General features: G+C 40.8%; 1 protein-coding gene across 1 annotated transcript in view; it reads left to right on the forward strand.

Moving 5' to 3' along the window:
- The window catches only part of SWIP (strumpellin and WASH-interacting protein), a 320,197-nt gene that overhangs the window by 215,811 nt on the left and 79,208 nt on the right, over positions 1 to 25,178 (forward strand). The window contains exon 19 of the mRNA XM_071678856.1: positions 12,960 to 13,177. Coding sequence (XP_071534957.1) covers positions 12,960 to 13,177 — 218 coding nt within the window. The remainder of the gene's footprint in view (positions 1 to 12,959; positions 13,178 to 25,178) is intronic.

Raw genomic sequence — 25,178 nt, forward strand, 5'->3', positions numbered from 1 at the left:
TATATTGTCAGAGGTGAAGTTAACAAGAAGCAGGAGACCCATTGGAGGTGGAAGGATGGAGTGAAAAAGGTTTTGAGCGATCGGGGCCTAAACATGCAGGAGGGTGAGAGGTGTGCAAGGAATAAAGATTGGAATGATGTGGTATACCGGGGTCAACATGCTGTCAATTGACTGAACCAGGGCATGTAAAATGTCTTGGGTAAACCATGGAAAGGTCTGTGGGGCCTGGATGTGGATAGGGAGCTGTGGTTTCAGTGCATTACACATGACAGCTAGAGACTGAGTGTGAATGAAAGTGGCCTGTTTTGTCTGTTTTCCTGGTGCTACATTGCTGAAGCAGTAGGTAGTGATGCTGTTTTCTGTTGGGCAGGGTAGCACCAGGACTGGATGAAGGCAAGCAAGTATGAATATGTACATGTGTATATATGTATATATCCTTGTATGTATATGTGTATATATTGATATGTATATGTATGTATGTGTGTGTATGTGGGCGTTTATGTGTATATATGTGTATGTGAGTGGATGGGCCATTCTCCGTCTGTTTCCTGTTGCTACCTCTCTGATGCAGGAAACAGCAATTAAGTATATTAAGATATGATAGTAGAGTCCAGTAGATGGGGCTCTAATGAGTGTACAGTGAAATTGAAACGTGTAATCTTACTTTTTCCACCACAAATGAAGCAAGGTGACCTGTGCTTCTGTGGAGAACAGGAAAAATGTGCTTCTGTGGAGAACAGGAAAAATGTGCTTATTGTTCACAAGCCATGGTACCTTCATTTCTGTAAGATACAATTTTTTAATTGTTTTGCTCTTCATTATGAAGTAATGATGAATGGAAAACCTTTAGATACCCTCATTAATGATTTTATTATTAAATTGAAAGAATGCTTGGCACTTAATTTGTGAATCAAGAATATGAACCTAATTTTATGCATTCTTTTTATGACATTTATGGTTTATTGTACTAATATTTTTTTTAGCCTGTTGATGAATATTTAAGCATTTCAAGATTGCCTGCTGAACCTAGGAGGTTGCTAAGGTGGTAGTGCATTACAGTACTTCCCTACATTACATCATCCTCTAAATCTGCAGATGAGATCATATTCTCATGTTTTTTCTGAGAAGGACTTTGAGTGGTTTTAGCTGGATTTAGAGGAGCAGGCAGATGATGATCCTGAATTGATTGATGATGGTGACCTGGCTTTAGATCATATGGAGATTGATAATATGGACACTGACTCCTGAAGTATTTAAAGTTGGCCAAGACAAGACAGAAAAAGGTGTGTTCAGCAAATGAGGAGGCTGTAATGCCAGTTTATTTATACCCTTGACAACACAAGGATTAAAGAAATACTTCTGTAGTATGAGAATGGTGGATGAAGGGAGCAGAATGACCAAGGACATGGTTGATGTAGATTGCATACATAGATTTGATAGGTTGTAGGATGATAGAGAATGTACAGGAGGTAGGTACCCATGAATGGAAAACGCCCTCCCTGTACAGCATGATTAGGTTTTTTCTTTTTATGTTGAAGGCTCCAGTCATTGACAAAAATCACATCAAGGCTGGGTCTTAATTGAAATATTGTGAGAATTATGAAATGGTAAAAGAAAAGGCAAGTGAAAGTATTTACAAATTTTAGAGGAAGTGAAAGGCCTGTTTTATGAAATGTGCCATGTCATAAATATTGGGAAAAACATGAAAAGGTAGAGTTCCAATGCTTTGACGTTTTAGGGAAAGAAGCAGGTATCAAAACAACTCTCCCTTGAGTTGCTGATGACCACACAATAATCATGTGATGCAGCAGTTTGCCGAGTATTGTGTAGTCTAACTAGTGGTGGGGGCACACAAGCAGCCAGCTCTCAGGAGAGAAAACAAAGTGATACCTATAGAAGAGGGAAAATGAACCAACATTGCAGTGTAGGGCAAGAGTGTCAAGTTTGGAAGTTAACCTGGGGCAGATTATAAGCCATATTGCTTTTAACTCAACTCTGCCAAGTAAGCATACAGATCTAGAACCACCCAAAATGTGAGAGCAGTACTTCATACAAGGATGAATCAATCCCTTGTATAAATAGAACAACTGTTCTGAAGAGAAGTTTTGACATCTGAACAGGACGCCCAGTTTCTTAGTGGCAGACTTAACTCTTCCTGTAATGTGGGATTTCTGAGACAGAGTGGATGTCACAGTAAAACCAAGTATGTTCATTGAGTCAAGAGGTGGAATTATGGAGCCATCAAAGGAGAGATGAGAGTTATGAGGAGTTTTCAATTGAGAGATGGGTAGAAATTGTGTCTTGAAGGCATTAAACTTAAGAAGATGCAGATTGAGTGAGAGAAGAGGGAGCAGAATTGAAGGATGTGGATGAATGCAGTGTTGAGTTGTCAGAATGTGAGGGCACTGGATAACTTGGAGGGGGAATCATTGAAAAAAAAAGGAGAAAGAAAGTGTTAGGGATAAGACAGAACCTTGAGTGACACCACTGTTGATTGAGAAAAGGGGGGGGAGGTTGATCTATCAACAACCACAGAGATAGATCAGCTGAAGAGGAAGCCAGATATGAAGGAGCAAAGTGAGGGAGAGAAACCAAAAGAAGGGAGCTTAGGGATGAGACCCCCAATGCCACACCCTGTGAAAAGCCTGAGATATGTCAAGGGCAACTACACATGACTACCCAGTATCTTTCAGGGATGATAACCAGACATTAGTAAGATAGGAAAGAATATCACCAGTGGATCTCACCATATGGAAGCCATACTGGTGATCAGAGAGAAAGCCTGTGATTTGCAAGGTGTTTAAGGCTATGGGAGTTAAATAGGGATTATAAGATTTTGGAAATGGTATATGTCAAAGCAATAGGATGATAGTTAGAGGGTTCAGAACAGTCACCCTTCTTAGGGAAGGGATGCAGCAATGCATGCTTCCAAGGAAGGGAAAAGTTATGGTTTTTAAGTTGAAATGGAACAGGCAAGCAATTACAGGTGCAAGTTTAGAAGCACACACCTTCAGTAAATGGGGATGGATGCCTTGCTTGTGTCCAGAGAAAGAAGCACTTTTCAGACAAATTGAAAATAAGTCAGTGAGAGGGGGCAAATGAGTAGTAAGAGGAGCATCAGGGGGTGAAGGAATGTTTGAGTTATCCAAGGTGAAGTTAAAGGAGAAACGGGAACCAAAGAGAATTGCTTTGTCTACTGGAGAGACAGCAATAGGACCATCAGAACAGGAAAGTGAAGGAAAGGTATAGTGGCAGAAGTTGTTAGAGATGCTCTAAGCTAAAAGCCAGAAAGACCTATCAGTGGATGATGGGAAGAGGTTATTGCATTTCCTTTGAATAAAGGAATGCTTTGCCTCAAGGATAATGTATTTGCAGCATTTACAGGCGGTGATAACAGCTGAATGGGATCCAGAGGAAGGAGAGTTTTTCCAAGCCCTATATGCCTTACCACTTGTCTAAATGGCTTCAGAACAGGAACAGTTGAAACATGGATTGGATGAAGAGGTCATATTGGAGGAAGAGGGGGGAAATATTTCCATTCTCACAAGAATAATCTCTGCTATGTGTTTGGCAGAGACAGAAACATCACCACATAAGAAACAGTAATTAACCCAAGGAAAGTTGGAAAAGAAGTTACTTAAGTTATTCCGTTCAGCTTTGTTGAGGTGCCAGTATTTACACTTAGAAGGAGCTGCATATAAGTAATTAATGGATCTGATTGGTGCAGCTGCTGGTTCAAAAATTTCTATTATTATGCTATTATGAAAAAAATTATCATTAAATTGCCTTGGTTTTTAAAAAATGATATGAAATGTATTGATAATCAGCAATCATTTTTTAAATGTAGGCAAGATAAGTGAAAAATCACGTACAGTGGAAACTTGCTTGCTACTCTGGCTTTACTCCTGCTCTTTTTTGTGCATTATGCTGAAATATCTACAAAACTTCTACACTTAAGAAAAAGAATAGTGGACAAAATACACTTTTTCATTATTGTTATATGAGTATATTTGACAGTGTAAGGTTAGATGAATTTCAAACAAGAAAAACTCTGAATTACAGGGTTGGAAAGGAAATCTAATTTGGGAATTATGGGGCTAAATATTAGAATACTAGTAAATAAAGAGGGTATTTTAAAATCTTACTAGTCATATGTTCGCTAATAATGGAAGAGCAAAATGATTAAAGATTCAACTTCCACAACCACTGCCAAAATAGATTTAGATTCTTATCCCAATAGAAGCACATTCTAGTATTTACACAACTGGTAGCGCCATTTGCATGAATATCTGCAATTGGTTGGCAAGCCAACATAAGTTTATCTCTTTCAGTGTGTGATATTTATGTCTCTTGATATATGATTCCATGGTATACAATGCCATGGTACATAGTGTGTTTTAATGTTTTCTAGTCTGGTAGTTCTCACTTATATAGCCCATTAAGAAATTTCTTTCAAGTAAGCCAAGCACTCCTAAGCCCTTCACTGAGGGAAATGCAGTGATTTTTCATTCACAGTGGAGACAGTTTCAAAATATTAAAAAGAATGTCTTCTGAAGTGTGTTATTATGATTAACTTGAGCATATTTGGATAGTATTGCAGTGGACTTTATAAAAAAAGGGAGTGACTGTGTTGTTGACTGGTTGGTAAGGATATTCATTGTATATATGGATCATGGTGAAGTACCTGAGGATTGGCAGAATACGTGCATAGTGCCATTGTACAAAGGCTGAGGGGTTAAAGATAACTGTTCAAATTACAGAGACATAAGTTTGTTGAGTATTCCTGGGAAATTAAGTGGGAGGGTATTGATTGAGAGGGTAAAGGCATATACAGAGCATCAGGTTGGGGAAGAGCAGTGTGGTCACAGAAGTGGTAGAGGATGTGTGGATCAGGTGTTTGCTTTGAAAAATGTATGTGAGAAATACTTAGAAAAACGGATGGATTTGTATGTAGCATTTATGGATCTGGAGAAGGCATATGATAGGGTGGATAGAGATGCTTTGTAGAAGGTTTTAAGAGTATATGGTGTGGGAGGCAAGTTGTTAGAAGCAGTGAAAAGTTTCTATCGAGGATGTAAGGCATGTGTACAAGTGAGAAGAGAGGAGAGTGATTGGTTCTCCGTGAATGTCGGTTTGTGGCAGGGGTGCATGATGTCTCCATGGTTGTTTGGTTTGTTTATGGAAGGGGTTGTTAGGGAGGTGAATGCAAGAGTTTTGGAGAGAGGGGCAAGTATGCAGTCTGTTGTGGATGAAAGGGCTTGGGAAGTAAGTCAGTTGTTGTTCGCTGATGATACAGCACTGGTGGGTGATTCGGGTGAGAAACTGCAGAAGGTGGTGACTGAGTTTGGTAAAGTGTGTGAAAGAAGAAAGCTGAGAGTAAATTTGAATAAAAGCAAGCTTATTAGGATCAGTAGGGTTGAGGGACAAGTTAATTGGGAGGTAAGTTTGAATGGAGAAAAACTGGAGGAAGTGAAGTGTTTTAGATATCTGGGAGTGGATTTAGCAGCGAATGGAACCATGGAAGTGGAAGTGAGTCACAGGGTCGGGGAGGGAGCGAAGGTTCTGGGAGTGTTGAAGAATGTGTGGAAGATGAGAACATTATCTCGGAGAGCAAAAATGGGTTTGTTTGAAGGAATATTGGTTCCAACAATGTTATATGGTTGTGAGGCATGGGCTATAGATAGGGTTGTGTGGAGGAGGGTGGATGTGTTGGAAATGAAATGTTTGAGGACAATATGTGGTGTGAGGTGGTTTGATCAAGGAAGTAGTGAAAGAGTAAGAGAGATGTGTGGTAATAAAATGTGTGTTGAGAGAGCAGAAGTGGGTGTGTTGAAATGATTTGGTCACATGGAGAGAATGAGTGAGGAAAGATTGACAAAGAGGATATATGTGTCAGAGGTGGAGGAAAAGAAGAAGTGGGAGACTAAATTGGAGATGGAAGGATGGAGTGAAAAAGATTTTGAATGAATGGGGCCTGAACATACAGGAGGGTGAAAGGCGTGCAAGGAATAGAGTGAATTGGAACGATGTGGTATATCGGGGTGGATGTGCTGTCAATGAATTGAAGCAGGGCATGTAAAGCACCAGGGGTAAACCATGGAAAGGTCTGTAGGGCCTGGATGTGGAAAGGGTGCTATGGTTTCAGTGCATTACACATGACAGCTGGAGACTGAGTGTGAATGAATGTGCTATTTCGTGTGTGGTGGGGTGGTGACCGGAATGGATTGGGGCAGCACATATGGATGTGTATATATGTATATGTTTGTGCATGTTTATGTATGTATACATTGAAATGTTTATGTATGTATATGTGCATGTGTGGGTGTTTATGTATGTACGTGTGTAAGTGGATGGGTTGGGCCATTCTTCGTCTGTTTCCTTGCGCTAATTATAATGATAATGTGTATATAAGTGGATGGGTCATTCTTCGTTAGTTTTGTGGTGCCACCTCACTGATGCTGGAAATGGCAATCAAGTATAATAGAAATATTTTGGAAATACTTATTACAGCATAAGTGACACAGCAAAAAAAATATATCCTGAATGAGGGCATAGATCTCATAAAGGTGTCTTTAACATCTCTAAATCTGCTTTCTGTGCATGGAAACAGTCTAAGCTGCAGTGTCTGGAAACAGTGCTTGGGGTGTCCGAACAAGTACTTTTTTTTTTTTTTTATTATACTTTGTCGCTGTCTCCCGCGTTTGTGAGGTAGCGCAAGGAAACAGACGAAAGAAATGGCCCAACCCCCCCCATACACATGTATATACATACGTCCACACACGCAAATATGCATACCTACACAGCTTTCCATGGTTTACCCCAGACGCTTCACATGCCTTGATTCAATCCACTGACAGCACGTCAACCCCGGTATACCACATCGCTCCAATTCACTCTATTCCTTGCCCTCCTTTCACCCTCCTGCATGTTCAGGCCCCGATCACACAAAATCTTTCTCACTCCATCTTTCCACCTCCAATTTGGTCTCCCTCTTCTCCTTGTTCCCTCCACCTCCGACACATATATCCTCTTGGTCAATCTTTCCTTACTCATCCTCTCCATGTGCCCAAACCACTTCAAAACACCCTCTTCTGCTCTCTCAACCACGCTCTTTTTATTTCCACACATCTCTCTTACCCTTACGTTACTCACTCGATCAAACCACCTCACACCACACATTGTCCTCAAACATCTCATTTCCAGCACATCCATCCTCCTGCGCACAACTCTATCCATAGCCCACGCCTCGCAACCATACAACATTGTTGGAACCACTATTCCTTCAAACATACCCATTTTTGCTTTCCAAGATAATGTTCTCAACTTCCACACATTCTTCAAGGCCCCCAGAATTTTCGCCCCCTCCCCCACCCTATGATCCACTTCCACTTCCATGGTTCCATCCGCTGCCAGATCCACTCCCAGATATCTAAAACACTTCACTTCCTCCAGTTTTTCTCCATTCAAACTCACCTCCCAATTGACTTGACCCTCAACCCTACTGTACCTAATAACCTTGCTCTTATTCACATTTACTCTTAACTTTCTTCTTCCACACACTTTACCAAACTCAGTCACCAGCTTCTGCAGTTTCTCACATGAATCAGCCACCAGCGCTGTATCATCAGCGAACAACAAATGACTCACTTCCCAAGCTCTCTCATCCCCAACAGACTTCATACTTGCCCCTCTTTCCAAAACTCTTGCATTTACCTCCCTAACAACCCCATCCATAAACAAATTAAACAACCATGGAGACATCACACACCCCTGCCGCAAACCTACATTCACTGAGAACCAATCACTTTCCTCTCTTCCTACACGTACACATGCCTTACATCCTCGATAAAAACTTTTCACTGCTTCTAACAACTTTCCTCCCACACCATATGTTCTTAATACCTTCCACAGAGCATCTCTATCAACTCTATCATATGCCTTCTCCAGATCCATAAATGCTACATACAAATCCATTTGCTTTTCTAAGTATTTCTCACATACATTCTTCAAAGCAAACACCTGATCCACACATCCTCTACCACTTCTGAAACCACACTGCTCTTCCCCAATCTGATGCTCTGTACATGCCGAACAAGTACTTATGGTAGTATATTTTGCAGTGAACCAGTGCTGGCCTTTTCTGGAAGTGCTTCTCATATGAGGCCAACCCATTTCTTTTCAGAGCCTTTCTATAAGGTTTGATTCTTTCTAAGGATAAAAGGTGACCATTAGCAGGTGAAATGTAATGCCAACTGATTTTCTGAATGGTTGTGTGGTATATATCCAATATTATTATGCATTAGCATCATTATATGGCATTATGACTAAAAAGAACTGTGTTTTTTCATTACAGTACTTGAATATAAGCTTAGCATTTGTTGATTGGTGACCATCAGCAGATGGAATATGATTCCAAACAATTTTCCCTGTGTTTTTAGGGTAGAAATCTAATATTTTTTAGCTTTGGCATCATCATAAAAGGCATAATCCCTGAAAAAACTACAATATCTTTGAATATATAAGTAGGAATGAAAATGATATTTATATTTATTATTTATTATACTTTGTCGCTGTCTCCCGCGTTTGCGAGGTAGCGCAAGGAAACAGACGAAAGAAATGGCCCAACCCCCCCCATACACATGTATATACATACGTCCACACACGCAAATATACATACCTACACAGCTTTCCATGGTTTACCCCAGACGCTTCACATGCCTTGATTCAATCCACTGACAGCACGTCAACCCCGGTATACCACATCGCTCCAATTCACTCTATTCCTTGCCCTCCTTTCACCCTCCTGCATGTTCAGGCCCCGATCACACAAAATCTTTTTCACTCCATCTTTCCACCTCCAATTTGGTCTCCCTCTTCTCCTCGTTCCCTCCACCTCCGACACATATATCCTCTTGGTCAATCTTTCCTCACTCATTCTCTCCATGTGCCCAAACCACTTCAAAACACCCTCTTCTGCTCTCTCAACCACTCTCTTTTTATTTCCATACATCTCTCTTACCCTTACGTTACTCACTCGATCAAACCACCTCACACCACACATTGTCCTCAAACATCTCATTTCCAGCACATCCATCCTCCTGCGCACAACTCTATCCATAGCCCACGCCTCGCAACCATACAACATTGTTGGAACCACTATTCCTTCAAACATACCCATTTTTGCTTTCCGAGATAATGTTCTCGACTTCCACACATTCTTCAAGGCTCCCAGAATTTTCGCCCCCCCCCCCACCCTATGATCCACTTCCGCTTCCATGGTTCCATCCGCTGCCAGATCCACTCCCAGATATCTAAAACACTTCACTTCCTCCAGTTTTTCTCCATTCAAACTCACCTCCCAATTGACTTGACCCTCAACCCTACTGTACCTAATAACCTTGCTCTTATTCACATTTACTCTTAACTTTCTTCTTCCACACACTTTACCAAACTCAGTCACCAGCTTCTGCAGTTTCTCACATGAATCAGCCACCAGCGCTGTATCATCAGCGAACAACAACTGACTCACTTCCCAAGCTCTCTCATCCCCAACAGACTTCATACTTGCCCCTCTTTCCAAAACTCTTGCATTTACCTCCCTAACAACCCCATCCATAAACAAATTAAACAACCATGGAGACATCACACACCCCTGCCGCAAACCTACATTCACTGAGAACCAATCACTTTCCTCTCTTCCTACACGTACACATGCCTTACATCCTCGATAAAAACTTTTCACTGCTTCTAACAACTTGCCTCCCACACCATATATTCTTAATACCTTCCACAGAGCATCTCTATCAACTCTATCATATGCCTTCTCCAGATCCATAAATGCTACATACAAATCCATTTGCTTTTCTAAGTATTTCTCACATACATTCTTCAAAGCAAACACCTGATCCACACATCCTCTACCACTTCTGAAACCACACTGCTCTTCCCCAATCTGATGCTCTGTACATGCCTTCACCCTCTCAATCAATACCCTCCCATATAATTTACCAGGACTACTCAACAAACTTATACCTCTGTAATTTGAGCACTCACTCTTATCCCCTTTGCCTTTGTACAATGGCACTATGCACGCATTCCGCCAATCCTCAGGCACCTCATCATGAGTCATACATACATTAAATAACCTTACCAATGATATTTAGAATGATTGATAAAAGGATTGAATTTTCTTAAATCTGTTTTTTTTTTTTTTTTTTTTTTTTTTTATACTTTGTCGCTGTCTCCCGCGTTTGCGAGGTAGCGCAAGGAAACAGACGAAAGAAATGGCCCAACCCCCCCCCATACACATGTACATACACACGTCCACACACGCAAATATACATACCTACACAGCCTTCCATGGTTTACCCCAGACGCTTCACATGCCTTGATTCAATCCACTGACAGCACGTCAACCCCTGTATACCACATCGCTCCAATTCACTCTATTCCTTGCCCTCCTTTCACCCTCCTGCATGTTCAGGCCCCGATCACACAAAATCCTTTTCACTCCATCTTTCCACCTCCAATTTGGTCTCCCTCTTCTCCTCGTTCCCTCCACCTCCGACACATATATCCTCTTGGTCAATCTTTCCTCACTCATTCTCTCCATGTGCCCAAACCATTTCAAAACACCCTCTTCTGCTCTCTCAACCACGCTCTTTTTATTTCCACACATCTCTCTTACCCTTACGTTACTTACTCGATCAAACCACCTCACACCACACATTGTCCTCAAACATCTCATTTCCAGCACATCCATCCTCCTGCGCACAACTCTATCCATAGCCCACGCCTCGCAACCATACAACATTGTTGGAACTACTATTCCTTCAAACATACCCATTTTTGCTTTCCGGGATAATGTTCTCGACTTCCACACATTTTTCAAGGCTCCCAAAATTTTCGCCCCCTCCCCCACCCTATGATCCACTTCCGCTTCCATGGTTCCATCCGCTGACAGATCCACTCCCAGATATCTAAAACACTTCACTTCCTCCAGCCTCTCACCATTCAAACTCACCTCCCAATTGACTTGACCCTCAACCCTACTGTACCTAATAACCTTGCTCTTATTGACATTTACTCTTAACTTTCTTCTTCCACACACTTTACCAAACTCCGTCACCAGCTTCTGCAGTTTCTCACATGAATCCGCCACCAGCGCTGTATCATCAGCGAACAACAACTGACTCACTTCCCAAGCTCTCTCATCCCCAACAGACTTCATACTTGCCCCTCTTTCCAAAACTCTTGCATTTACCTCCCTAACAACCCCATCCATAAACAAATTAAACAACCATGGAGACATCACACACCCCTGCCGCAAACCTACATTCACTGAGAACCAATCACTTTCCTCTCTTCCTACACGTACACATGCCTTACATCCTCGATAAAAACTTTTCACTGCTTCTAACAACTTGCCTCCCACACCATATATTCTTAATACCTTCCACAGAGCATCTCTATCAACTCTATCATATGCCTTCTCCAGATCCATAAATGCTACATACAAATCCATTTGCTTTTCTAAGTATTTCTCACATACATTCTTCAAAGCAAACACCTGATCCACACATCCTCTACCACTTCTGAAACCACACTGCTCTTCCCCAATCTGATGCTCTGTACATGCCTTCACCCTCTCAATCAATACCCTCCCATATAATTTACCAGGAATACTCAACAAACTTATACCTCTGTAATTTGAGCACTCACTCTTATCCCCTTTGCCTTTGTACAACGGCACTATGCAAGCATTCCGCCAATCCTCAGGCACCTCACCATGAGTCATACATACATTAAATAACCTTACCAACCAGTCAACAATACAGTCACCCCCTTTTTTAATAAATTCCACTGCAATACCATCCAAACCTGCTGCCTTGCCGGCTTTCATCTTCCGCAAAGCTTTTACTACCTCTTCTCTGTTTACCAAATCATTTTCCCTAACCCTCTCACTTTGCACACCACCTCGACCCAAACACCCTATATCTGCCACTCTGTCATCAGACACATTCAACAAACCTTCAAAATACTCATTCCATCTCCTTCTCACATCACCACTACTTGTTATCACCTCCCCATTTACGCCCTTTACTGAAGTTCCCATTTGCTCCCTTGTCTTACGCACCCTATTTACCTCCTTCCAGAACATCTTTTTATTCTCCCTAAAATTTACTGATAGTCTCTCACCCCAACTCTCATTTGCCCTTTTTTTCACCTCTTGCACCTTTCTCTTGACCTCCTGTCTCTTTCTTTTATACTTTTGTAAATCTGTTATCTAATCCTTGAATATCACTGACACAAAATGCCATACCATGTTTCTATACAAGGGCCCCTGGTATAATAGAAAGATTATTTACATCACATGGGTTGGCTCTTGAAGTGCCTGTAACCTTCATCTTTTACATTTTAGCTCATAGTCTATGAAAAACTAGAAAGAAGTAAAAAGTAAAAGAAACATAAAACTAATGAATAAAACAGTTTCTAGGAATGAACACCAACATCTTATGAAAAAAGGAAAAAGGATTTCACATATCTGTACATTATAGTTAATTTGTTATGAAGTATGTATACTATATAATGAATTTTTCTCTAACTTGGTTTCATTGTGAAAATTAGATATTGTGAAAAATCATTGGAAAATGTATGCAGAGTCATTAGTGTAGTTTGATCAACTTTTCTCTATTTACATTTGCTTTTACCTGCATCACTCATGGATCATGTTGTTCTGTGTGGTAGGCAATAGAGAGTGAATGAGATGCATTGATTTCTTCAGTAAAGAAAAAATTAGGTAGGGTTAGATATTGGAAAAACATTTCTTTTGTGGAAGTAATTTTGTTAAAAGCCCTTCCTATTTGGTATGTAAATTTTTTCTTTTTATCTCTTTATCGTGTATACCTTTTGCTTTTTCAGAAGTAAAACAGTATTTATAACAAGTGATTTTTATTCAGGAAATGCCATGGGTTATGTACGCCTTGTACGTTCTGGTGGGCTTCATTGTTCAAGTAATGCAGCACGTTTCATCCCAGACTTTCAAGATGTAGTAAGTTTAGTACAACTCTGTGAAGATGCTCATGTATCCCCAGAAACAATCAGGGCAGCTGAAAACTTAGATGCTGTAATAAACAACCTGACTCGAAATTTTCATCAAGATACTGATTATTTTAAGGTAAGAAGGGGATTTATAAAGGAGTAAGTTCTCTAACGTATTAGGGAGGTAAAGGAAAAGATTCAGATAGGTGTTATAGAAATTATTGATGTTGGATCTTGTAGATGAGGACTAGATAAGAAACAGAAACGGTTGAATCTACAGAGGTCAGAAGGTCAGAATTTTTCCACTGAGACAGGTCGTAGAGAGAGCTTTTGAGACAAAGGACACTTTTACTTTATTAGTATCTCCTGCATTAGCGAGGTAGCTCAAGGAAACAGACAAAAGAATGGCCCAACACACCCACATACACATGTATATACATAGACGCCCACACACGCACTTATACATACCTGTACATTTCAACGTATACATATATATACATACACACACACACACATATATATATATATATATATATATATATATATATATATATATATATATATATATATATATATATTTTTTTTTTTTTTTTTTTTTTTTTGACAAGAAAATAGTGAAATTGGAGAAAAATGTAGCTCAGACATTGAAGCTTATTGATACAGTGGTTAAATTGATGAGAACTGCTATTGACGTTTGTGTAAATAAATTATACATTTCCTTTTTCCATAGCCAGAGGTTAAACCATTATGTGACATTCATTTTTTCATTCATTTCAAGCTAGAAGTTTCAGTTTTCTAAATTGTTTCTTACATTTTTCATATGTATATATATGTATGTGTGTGTGTGTGTATATGTGCGTATGTATGTGTATGTGTGTGTATGTGTGTATGTATATATATATGTATATTATCCCTGGGGATAGGGGTGAAAGAATACTTCCCACGTATTCCTCGCGTGTCGTAGAAAGCGACTAGAGGGGACGGGAGCGGGGAGCCAGAAATCCTCCCCTCCTTGTATTAACTTTCTAAAATGGGAAACAGAAGAAGGAGTCATGCGGGGAGTGCTCATCCTCCTCGAAGGCTCAGAGTGGGGTGCCTAAATGTGTGTGGATGTAAACAAGATGTGAAAAAAGGAGAGATAGGTAGTATGTTTGAGGAAAGGAACCTGGATGTTTTGGCTCTGAGTGAAACGAAGCTCAAGGGTAAAGGGGAAGAGTGGTTTGGGAATGTCTGGGGAGTGAAGTCAGGGGTTAGTGAGAGGACAAGAGCAAGGGAAGGAGTAGCAATACTCCTGAAACAGGAGTTGTGGGAGTATGTGATAGAATGTAAGAAAGTAAATTCTCGATTAATATGGGTAAAACTGAAATTTGATGGAGAGAGGTGGGTGATTATTGGTGCATATGCACCTGGGCATGAGAAGAAAGATCATGAGAGGCAAGTGTTTTGGGAGCAGCTGAATGAGTGTGTTAGTGGTTTTGATGCACGAGACCAGGTTATAGTGATGGGTGATTTGAATGCAAAGGTGAGTAATGTGGCAGTTGAGGGAATAATTGGTATACATGGGGTGTTCAGTGTTGTAAATGGAAATGATGAAGAGCTTGTAGATTTATGTGCTGAAAAAGGACTGATGATTGGGAATACCTGGTTTAAAAAGCGAGATATACATAAGTATACTTATGTAAGTAGGAGAGATGGCCAGAGAGCGTTATTGGATTACGTGTTAATTGACAGGCATGCGAAAGAGAGACTTTTGGATGTTAATGTGCTGAGAGGTGCAACTGGAGGGATGTCTGATCATTATCTTGTGGAGGCTAAGGTGAAGATTTGTATGGGTTTTCAGAAAAGAAGAGTGAATGTTGGGGTGAAGAGGGTGGTGAGAGTAAGTGAGCTTGGGAAGGAGACCTGTGTGAGGAAGTACCAGGAGAGACTGTGTACAGAATGGAAAAAGGTGAGAACAATGGAAGTAAGGGGAGTGGGGGAGGAATGGGATGTATCTAGGGAATCAGTGATGGATTGCGCAAAAGATGCTTGTGGCATGAGAAGAGTGGGAGGTGGGTTGATTAGAAAGGGTAGTGAGTGGTGGGATGAAGAAGTAAGATTATTAGTGAAAGAGAAGAGAGAGGCATTTGGACGATTTTTGCAGGGAAAAAATGCAATTGAGTGGGAGATGTATAAAAGAAAGAGACAGGAGGTCAAGAGAAAGGTGCAAGAGGTGAAAAAAAGGGCAAATGAGAGTTGGGGTGAGAGAGTATCATTAAATTTTAGGGAGAATAAAAAGATGTTCTGGAAGGAGGTAGATAAAGTGCGTAAGACAAGGGAGCAAATGGGAACTTCAGTGAAGGGCGCAAATGGGGAGGTGATAACAAGTAGTGGTGATGTGAGAAGGAGATGGAGTGAGTATTTTGAAGGTTTGTTGAATGTGTTTGATGATAGAGTGGCAGATATAGGGTGTTTTGGTCGAGGTGGTGTGCAAAGTGAGAGGGTTAGGGAAAATGATTTGGTAAACAGAGAAGAGGTAGTAAAAGCTTTGCGGAAGATGAAAGCCGGCAAGGCAGCAGGTTTGGATGGTATTGCAGTGGAATTTATTAAAAAAGGGGGTGACTGTATTGTTGACTGGTTGGTAAGGTTATTTAATGTATGTATGACTCATGGTGAGGTGCCTGAGGATTGGCAGAATGCGTGCATAGTGCCATTGTACAAAGGCAAAGGGGATAAGAGTGAGTGCTCAAATTACAGAGGTATAAGTTTGTTGAGTAGTCCTGGTAAATTATATGGGAGGGTATTGATTGAGAGGGTGAAGGCATGTACAGAGCATCAGATTGGGGAAGAGCAGTGTGGTTTCAGAAGTGGTAGAGGATGTGTGGATCAGGTGTTTGCTTTGAAGAATGTATGTGAGAAATACTTAGAAAAGCAAATGGATTTGTATGTAGCATTTATGGATCTGGAGAAGGCATATGATAGAGTTGATAGAGATGCTCTGTGGAAGGTATTAAGAATATATGGTGTGGGAGGCAAGTTGTTAGAAGCAGTGAAAAGTTTTTATCGAGGATGTAAGGCATGTGTACGTGTAGGAAGAGAGGAAAGTGATTGGTTCTCAGTGAATGTAGGTTTGCGGCAGGGGTGTGTGATGTCTCCATGGTTGTTTAATTTGTTTATGGATGGGGTTGTTAGGGAGGTAAATGCAAGAGTTTTGGAAAGAGGGGCAAGTATGAAGTCTGTTGGGGATGAGAGAGCTTGGGAAGTGAGTCAGTTGTTGTTCGCTGATGATACAGCGCTGGTGGCTGATTCATGTGAGAAACTGCAGAAGCTGGTGACTGAGTTTGGTAAAGTGTGTGGAAGAAGAAAGTTAAGAGTAAATGTGAATAAGAGCAAGGTTATTAGGTACAGTAGGGTTGAGGGTCAAGTCAATTGGGAGGTGAGTTTGAATGGAGAAAAACTGGAGGAAGTGAAGTGTTTTAGATATCTGGGAGTGGATCTGGCAGCGGATGGAACCATGGAAGCGGAAGTGGATCATAGGGTGGGGGAGGGGGCGAAAATTTTGGGAGCCTTGAAGAATGTGTGGAAGTCGAGAACATTATCTCGGAAAGCAAAAATGGGTATGTTTGAAGGAATAGTGGTTCCAACAATGTTGTATGGTTGCGAGGTGTGGGCTATGGATAGAGTTGTGCGCAGGAGGATGGATGTGCTGGAAATGAGATGTTTGAGGACAATGTGTGGTGTGAGGTGGTTTGATCGAGTAAGTAACGTAAGGGTAAGAGAGATATGTGGAAATAAAAAGAGAGTGGTTGAGAGAGCAGAAGAGGGTGTTTTGAAATGGTTTGGGCACATGGAGAGAATGAGTGAGGAAAGATTGACCAAGAGGATATATGTGTCGGAGGTGGAGGGAACGAGGAGAAGAGGAAGACCAAATTGGAGGTGGAAAGATGGAGTGAAAAAGATTTTGTGTGATCGGGGCCTGAACATGCAGGAGGGTGAAAGGAGGGCAAGGAATAGAGTGAATTGGAGCGATGTGGTATACAGGGGTTGACGTGCTGTCAGTGGATTGAATCAAGGCATGTGAAGCGTCTGGGGTAAACCATGGAAAGCTGTGTAGGTATGTATATTTGCGTGTGTGGACGTGTGTATGTACATGTGTATGGGGGGGGTTGGACCATTTCTTTCGTCTGTTTCCTTGCGCTACCTCGCAAACGTGGGAGACAGCGACAAAGTATAAAAAAAAAAAAATATATATATATATATATATATATATATACACACATGTACATATTCATACTTGCTTCCCTCAGCCATTCCCGTCACCACCCCACCATACATGAAATGGCACCCCCCTTCCCCCGCGCGAGTGCGCTCAAGGTAGCTCTAGGAAAAGACAACAAAGGACACATTCATTCACACTCAGTCTCTAGCTGTCATGTGTAATGCACCGAAACCACAGCTCTCTTTCCACATCCAGGTCCCACAAAACTTTCCATGGTTTACCCCAGATGCTTCAAATGCTCTAGTTCAATCCATTGACAGCATGTCGACCCTGGTGTACCACATCATTCCAGTTCACTCTATTCCTTGTGCGCCTTTCACTCTCCTGTATGTTCAGGCCCTAATCGCTGAAAATCTTTTTCACTCCATCCTTCCATCTCCAATTTGGTCTCCCACTTCTTGTTCCCTCCCCCTCTGACCCATATATCCTCTTTGTCAGTCTTTCCTCTCTCATTCTCTCCATGTGACCTGACCATTTCAATACACCCTCTTCTGCTCTCTCAACCACACTCTTTTTATTACCACACATCTCTCTTACTTGTCCCTAGGGATAGGGGAGAAAGAATACTTCCCATGTATTCTCTGCGTGCTATAGAAGGCGACTAAAAGGGAAGGGAGCGGGGGGCTGGAAATCCTCCCCTCTGGTTTTTTTTTAATTTTCCAAAAGAAGAAACAGAGAATGGAGCCAGGTGAGGATATTCTCTCAAAGGCCCAGTCCTCTGTTCTTAACGCTACCTCGCTAATGCGGGAGATGGCGAATGGTATGAAAAAAAAGAATCTCTCTTACCCTTTCATTACTTACTTGATCAAACCACCTCACACCACATATTGTCCTCAAACATTTCATTTCCAACACATCCACCCCCCTCCGCACAACCCCATTTATAGTCTATGCCTTGCAACCATATAACATTGTTGGAACCACTTTTCCTTCAAACATACCTATTTTTGCTCTCCAAGATAACATTCTTGCCTTTCACACATTCTTCAATGCTCCCAGAACCTTCGCCCCCTCCCCCACCCTGTGACTCACTTCCACTTCCATGGTTCCATCCACTGCTAAATCCACTCCCAGATATTTAAAACACTTCACTTCCTCCAGTTTTTCTCCATTCAAACTTACCTCCCAGTTAACGTGTCCCTCAACCCTACTGAACCTAATAACCTTGCTCTTATTCACATTTACTCTCAAATTTCTTCCTTCACACACTTTACCAAACTCAGTCACCAACTAATGATACCAGCAATGTATCATCAGCAAACAACAACTGACTCACCTCCCAAGCCCCCTCATCCACAACAGACTGCATACTTGCCCCTCTCTCCAAGACTCTTGCATTCACCTCCCTAACCACCTTATCCATAAATAAGTTAAACAACCATGGAGACATCACACAATCCTGCTGCAAAATAGATTAAAAAGTTATACAACGAAAGAAGAGAGTGGCTCTTGATATATATAGAGGACTGTTGAATGCTGTTAAGATATGTGTTTTTTGACAAAATGCTTGTTGGAGAGTAAACAGTGATCTAAAAGAATAGAGTGATAGATGTAGGAGTGTGTTCAGGGTTGTGTGTAACTGTGGTTGTTGAATGTTTTGATGAATTGAGAAGTTTGTAAAGTAAGGTTAAGAGATGGAATGATTTTAGGATATGACTGATGTCTGGTGGAAACTTCCACATTTGCTTAATGCAAATAATGATGTCCTCTCTACTGGATCAGAAGGGAAGTTGGGTAAAATGTTAAACCGGTCCACTGAAGCGAGGTGAAAGAAGGAAAAAGTTCTTGTCTTTAAAAGAAGTGGACGGTGTAATTTTGAAGGAACCTGGAGTGGGAAGGATTGTGAATTTTGAGAAAGTTTAGGGGATTATGATTAGTGATCAGAAAATAATATCAAGAAAAAAATCTGAAGAACCCTAAGAGCCTTGGTAAATAGGAAGGAGTTCAGTGTAGAATGTGTAAGGACCCCTCATAAGTTTATATGGATATGTAAGTGTTCATGGGTACAGATAGGCATAACTTTTAGAGTATTGATGTTGAATAACTGGAGAGTATTGTAAATTTTGTAGAGTAAAAGATGAAAATTGAAAAAGATTAGTTTTATAAGGAAGTTTTTTGAATGTTATGTGGATGAATGCCAATTGAAATGGCAAGTCAACATAAAATTTTGGCAAATAAGAGGTTGATGAAGAAATGTTATAGTACCATAAAAGTGAGAGTTGTGAAAAGTGGTTTGGTAAAGAGACTAGAGGTGGTGAAAGCCTTACATAAGATGAATTGTGGCAGCTGAATTTAATAAGAAAGAGGATAACAGTGTTGTTGATGGGTCAGGTAGGATTTTTATTGTATGTATGGATCATATGAGGTTCCTGAGTATTGGCAGAATGCATCTCTGGTGCCATTGTATAAATGAAAAAGGGACAAAGGGGAGTGTTTAAACTACGGAGGTATAAGTGCATTGAGTGTGCCTGGTAACTTGTGAAGGAGAGTGGTGGGTGAGAAGGTGAAGGCATGTGCAGATCATCAGATTAGGAAGGGACAATAAGGTTTTGGAGTGGTAGGGGTTGTGTTGATTAGGTGTTTTCTTTAAAGAATGTTTGTGAGAATTACTCAGAGAAACAAAAGTAATTTATATGTGACATTTATAGATCTGGAGGAGAAAGTATATGTCAGGTGTTGATCAAGATACCATTTGGAATGCCCAACAAATATGTGTTATGAGAGGAAAGCTACTAGAAGTTGTCTCTATCTGTATCTATGATGCTCATTTTCTATCTGTACTGCTTTCTTCCCTATTTTTACTTCCTATAACCAAACTTACCAAAGATAGCTCCCATGTACTTGAATTTTGGCACCTCTTCCAATCTGTCAACTCCTACGTCCATAACACAAATTAGAACACTCTTATTTCACTCAGTAGGACTTTGCAGAATCTATACTTTCACTGTTTTCTTTCAAACACCATTACTTTACTTTTACTTGCATTAACCTGCAGCCGCTGAAGCTGACACACATTATAAAAGACACTCACAGCCTTCTGCAGCTCCTCTTCATTGTCAGCAAAAACAGGCTTTCTCTAGCCACCATACCTCACTACCACACTCCATCTCTACACCCCTTTTTCCTGAGTTTTGCTTTCATCTCTCTTCTCACTCCATCCCTATGTATATATTTTTATTTACTTATTTTGCTTTGTCGCTGTCTCCTGCGTTTGTGAGGTAGCGCAAGGAAACAGACGAAAGAAATGGCCCAACCCTCCCCCATACACATGTATATACATACACGTCCACACACGCAAATATACATACCTATACATCTCAGTGTGCACATATATACACACACAGACATATACATATATACACATGTACATAATTCATACTGTCTGCCTTTATCTATTCCCATGGCCACCTCGCCACACATGAAATATATTTGTTATTTTTTATTTTGCTTTGTCGCTGTCTCCCGCGTTTGCGAGGTAGGGCAAGGAAACAGACGAAAGAAATGGCCCAACCCACCCCCATACACATGTATATACATACACGTCCACACACGCAGATATACATACCTATACATCTCAATGTACACATATATATACACACACAGACACATACATATATACCCATGCACACAATTCACACTGTCTGCCTTTATTCATTCCCATCGCCACCTCGCCACACATGGAATAACATCCCCCTCCCCCCTCATGTGTGCGAAGTAGTGCTAGGAAAAGACCACAAAGGCCCCATTCGTTCACACTCAGTCTCTAGCTGTCATGCAATAATGCCCAAAACCACAGCTCCCTTTCCACATCCAGGCCCCACACAACTTTCCATGGTTTACCCCAGATGCTTCACATGCCCTGATTCAATCCATTGACATTACGTCGACCCCGGTATACCACATCAATCCAATTCACTCTATTCCTTGACCGCCTTTCACCCTCCTGAATGTTCAGGCCCCAATTACTCAAAATCTTTTTCACTCCATCTTTCCACCTCCAATTTGGTCTACCACTTCTCGTTCCCTCCACCTCCGACACATATATCTTCTTGGTCAATCTTTCCTCACTCATTCTCTCCATGTGCCCAAACCATTTCAAAACACCCTCTTCTGCTCTCTCAACCACGCTCTTTTTATTTCCACACATCTCTCTTACCCTTACATTACTTACTCGATCAAACCACCTCACACCACACATTGTCCTCAAACATCTCATTTCCAGCATATCCACCCTCCTGCGCACAACTCTATCCATAGCTCACGCTTCGCAACCATACAACATTGTTGGAACCACTATTCCTTCAAACATACCCATTTTTGCTTTCCGAGATAATGTTCTCGACTTCCACACATTCTTCAAGGCTCCCAGGATTTTTGCCCCCTCCCCCACCCTGTGATTCACTTCCGCTTCCATGGTTCCATCCGCTGCCAGATCCTCTCCCAGATATCTAAAACATGGAATATATTTTTCTTTCTTTTCTTTCAAACTATTCGCCATTTCCCGCTTTAGCGAGGTAGCGTTAAGAACAGAGGACTGGGCCTTGGAGGGAATATCCTCACATGGCCCCCTTCTCTGTTCCTTGTTTTGGAAAATAAAAAAAAAACGAGAGGGGAAGATTTCCAGCCCCCCACTCCCTCCCCTTTTAGTCGCCTTTTACAACACGCAGGGAATACGTGGGAAGTATTCTTTCTCCCCTATCCCCAGGGATAATGGAATATATATATGTATATATATATGTTAAAAAGCCCCAGTGATATCATTCAGCCCTGCCTCACACCCACATGTATACTGAAACTCACTAAACTCACCATCCACTCTTACACATACATTTGCCTTTCTATAAAAGGTTTTCACACCATCAAACAGTTTTCCTCTTACCTCGTATATCCTTGTTGCATCCAATTAAGCATCCCACTCAGCTGTCATATGCTTTTTTGAGATCCATAAAAGCTGCATACATCTTTTTACCTTTCGCTGAATACTTTTCTATGGTCATTGTCACCACAAAAATCAGATCCACACATCTTCTACCTTTCCTAAAACCCCCTTGTTTCTCACTATTCTGATTTCAGTCAGTTCCATGCTTTGTCAATGAGCTCTCTTGTACACTTTTCCTGATATATTGAAAAGCATTGAGCAGTATTTATGAAGAGTGTAAGCATGTGTTCAAGTGGAAGGAGAGGAGAGTCAGTGGTTCCAGGTGAAGCTTGATCTGCAGCAGGGATGTGTAATGTCACCATGACAGTTTAATTTGTTTATACATGAGGTTATGAGAGAGGTTAATGCAAGGATCTTAGAGAGAGGGACCATTATGCAGTCTGTTGGGGTGAAGAGGCCTGGGAAATAAGTCAGTTGTTTGCTAATGACACAGCACTGGTGGATGTATCAGATAAGGAACTTTCGAAAGTTGGTGACTTAGTTTGGGAGAGTGTGTGAAAGGAGGAAGTTGAGAGTAAATGTGGATAAAAGCAGGGAGAGTGTATGAAAGGAAGAAGTTGAAAGTACTGTGCATAAAAGCAAGGTTATTAGATTTAGCATGGCAAAGGGACAGGTTAGTTGGGATGTGTGTTTGAACATAGAAATTGTGAAGGAAATGAAGTGTTTTGGATACCTGAGAGTAGACATGGCAGCAAATGGAGCCATGGAAGCAGAAGTTAGTTTTACTGTGGTGAAGGGGAGAAGGTTCTGGGAGCATCAAAGAATGTGCAGAAAGAAAGGTCCAAAAATGGAGGCAAAAATGGGGATGTTTGAAGTTATGGTAGTCCCAGCAATATTGTATATATGCAAGGCTTGGGATATGGATGAGGATGTACAGAGAATGGTGGATCTATTAGAAATGAAATATTTGAGGATAATTTGTGGTTTGATTGGGTAAGTAATAAAAGGGTAAAAGAGAGGTGTGGTAATAAGAGTGTGGTTGAGAGAGGTGAAAAGAGTGTGCTGATATGGTTTGAACATATGGAAAGAATGAGTAAGGAAAGGTTTACTAAGAGTATATATGTGTCAGAAGTGAAGGGAACAAGGAAAAAGGGAAGACCAAATTGGAAGAATGGAGTTGAAAAGATTTTTTAAGTGATAGGCCTGAACATGCAGGAGGGTGGAAAGTGTGCACGGGATAGAGTCAATTGGAATAATCCAGTATACAGGGGAACATGCTGTCTGTGGACTGAACCAGGGTATGTAAAGTGGCTAGGGGAAATCATGGAAAGGTTCATGGAGCCTGGTTGTGTACAGGACTGTAGGTTTGGTGCTTTGCATGTAACAGCTAGAGAATAGATATAAGTGAATGTGGCCAATCTTTGTTTGATGCTGCCTTGCTAACACAGGTAATGGTGAATAGTCTTGAAAAAGAATGGAGTAAAGGGAGAAGAAAGATCAAGAGAGAAATGGATGGTTTGGTTATTGAACTTTTAACTCTAAAATACTAGGAATCATTATATGATTCACGTAGTAGACAATGTGAGTTGTCATGAGATGACTTATGTAGTTAGTTTCAGGGGTCGTCACATGTATTGATTTTCGTGGGCTTACTTTTAAAACTCTTTCTCTGTTATTTTGACATTTGTATTATGGTTAAGTGTTGCATTGGTCACTTCTTGTTATTTTACACTACCACTCTCATGAGTCAGTTCCTGAATTGTAGATATTTATGCAAATAAATTTAGATATATATGAAGTATAAAGAGGTGTGTAAAAGTGAAATATAAAGAGTAATAATTGTCATTTGGTGAATTTCATCATGAGTGTCATCCCCCCACAATACCTACCTCCTCCATCATTCTTCGCTGCCTCTACCACTGAATTTATTCCTTAACTTCAGCACTGTACCACAGCCTTATACATTATGTTAGCTTACTTGTTTTTACATATCCTTTGCGTTTTTTATATATTTCCCTACCCTGTGGTCTGTCCTCCAGCATGGGATACATATCTTGGAAATCTATGAACTAGAACCTTGTCCAACCTCATCGTCTATAAGGGGGTAGCAGTCTACACACACCCTTTGGGAATGTCTCATTGGTGTCCACAGCCATTGCTTGACTACTGGGTTCAGCTTTGGCCACTCAGCACCCAATATCATGCTCATTTCATTAACTGACCTCTCTTCAATTTTTGAGGTTCACACACCTTTCTTGGTTACTAGGTCGGATGGACATAACACATGTGACATAATTCCAACCACCAGTCTTTCAGCAGTTTTGATATTACTCTAATATGCTTTGTATGAAATAGCTAGTTAAACCAGCTAAGCAGCCAGCTTCATTATTGTGCATATGCCATTAAAACACAGAAAGTCATGATTATTGGTAATAGACATAGACAGATAAACAAAAGACATGAAGTAGGACACTGGAACTATTATTACTTCCAGGTTACAGCTACTTCACACACAAGCACTACTTCATGTATGGACTCTAAGATACAAAAGTTGGTAATACTGGAGATATGTCATAGATATTGTAGAGTTTATTACATAGTCACAAGATATGGAAGACGAGAACATTATGTCAGAGAGCAAAAATGGGTATGTTTGAAGGAATAGTGGTTCCAACAGTGTAATATAACAATGTTATATGGTTGTGAGGCATGGGCTATACATAGGGTTGTGCGGAGGAGGGTGGATGTGTTGGAAATGAAATGTTTGAGGACAGTGTGTGGTGTGAGGTGGTTTGATCGAGTAAGTAATGAAAGGTTAAGAGAGATGCGTGGTAATAAAGAGAGTGTGGTTCAGAGAGCAGAAGAGGGTATATTGAAATGGTTTGGTCGCATGGAGAGAATGAGTGAGGAAAGATTGACAGAGGATATATGTGTCACAGGTGGAGGGAACGAGGATAAGTGGGAGACCAAATTGGAGGTGGAAGGTTGGAGTGAAAAAGA

Source organism: Panulirus ornatus, chromosome 28 (genome assembly GCF_036320965.1).
Source record: "Panulirus ornatus isolate Po-2019 chromosome 28, ASM3632096v1, whole genome shotgun sequence".
Classification (NCBI taxonomy): domain Eukaryota; kingdom Metazoa; phylum Arthropoda; class Malacostraca; order Decapoda; family Palinuridae; genus Panulirus; species Panulirus ornatus.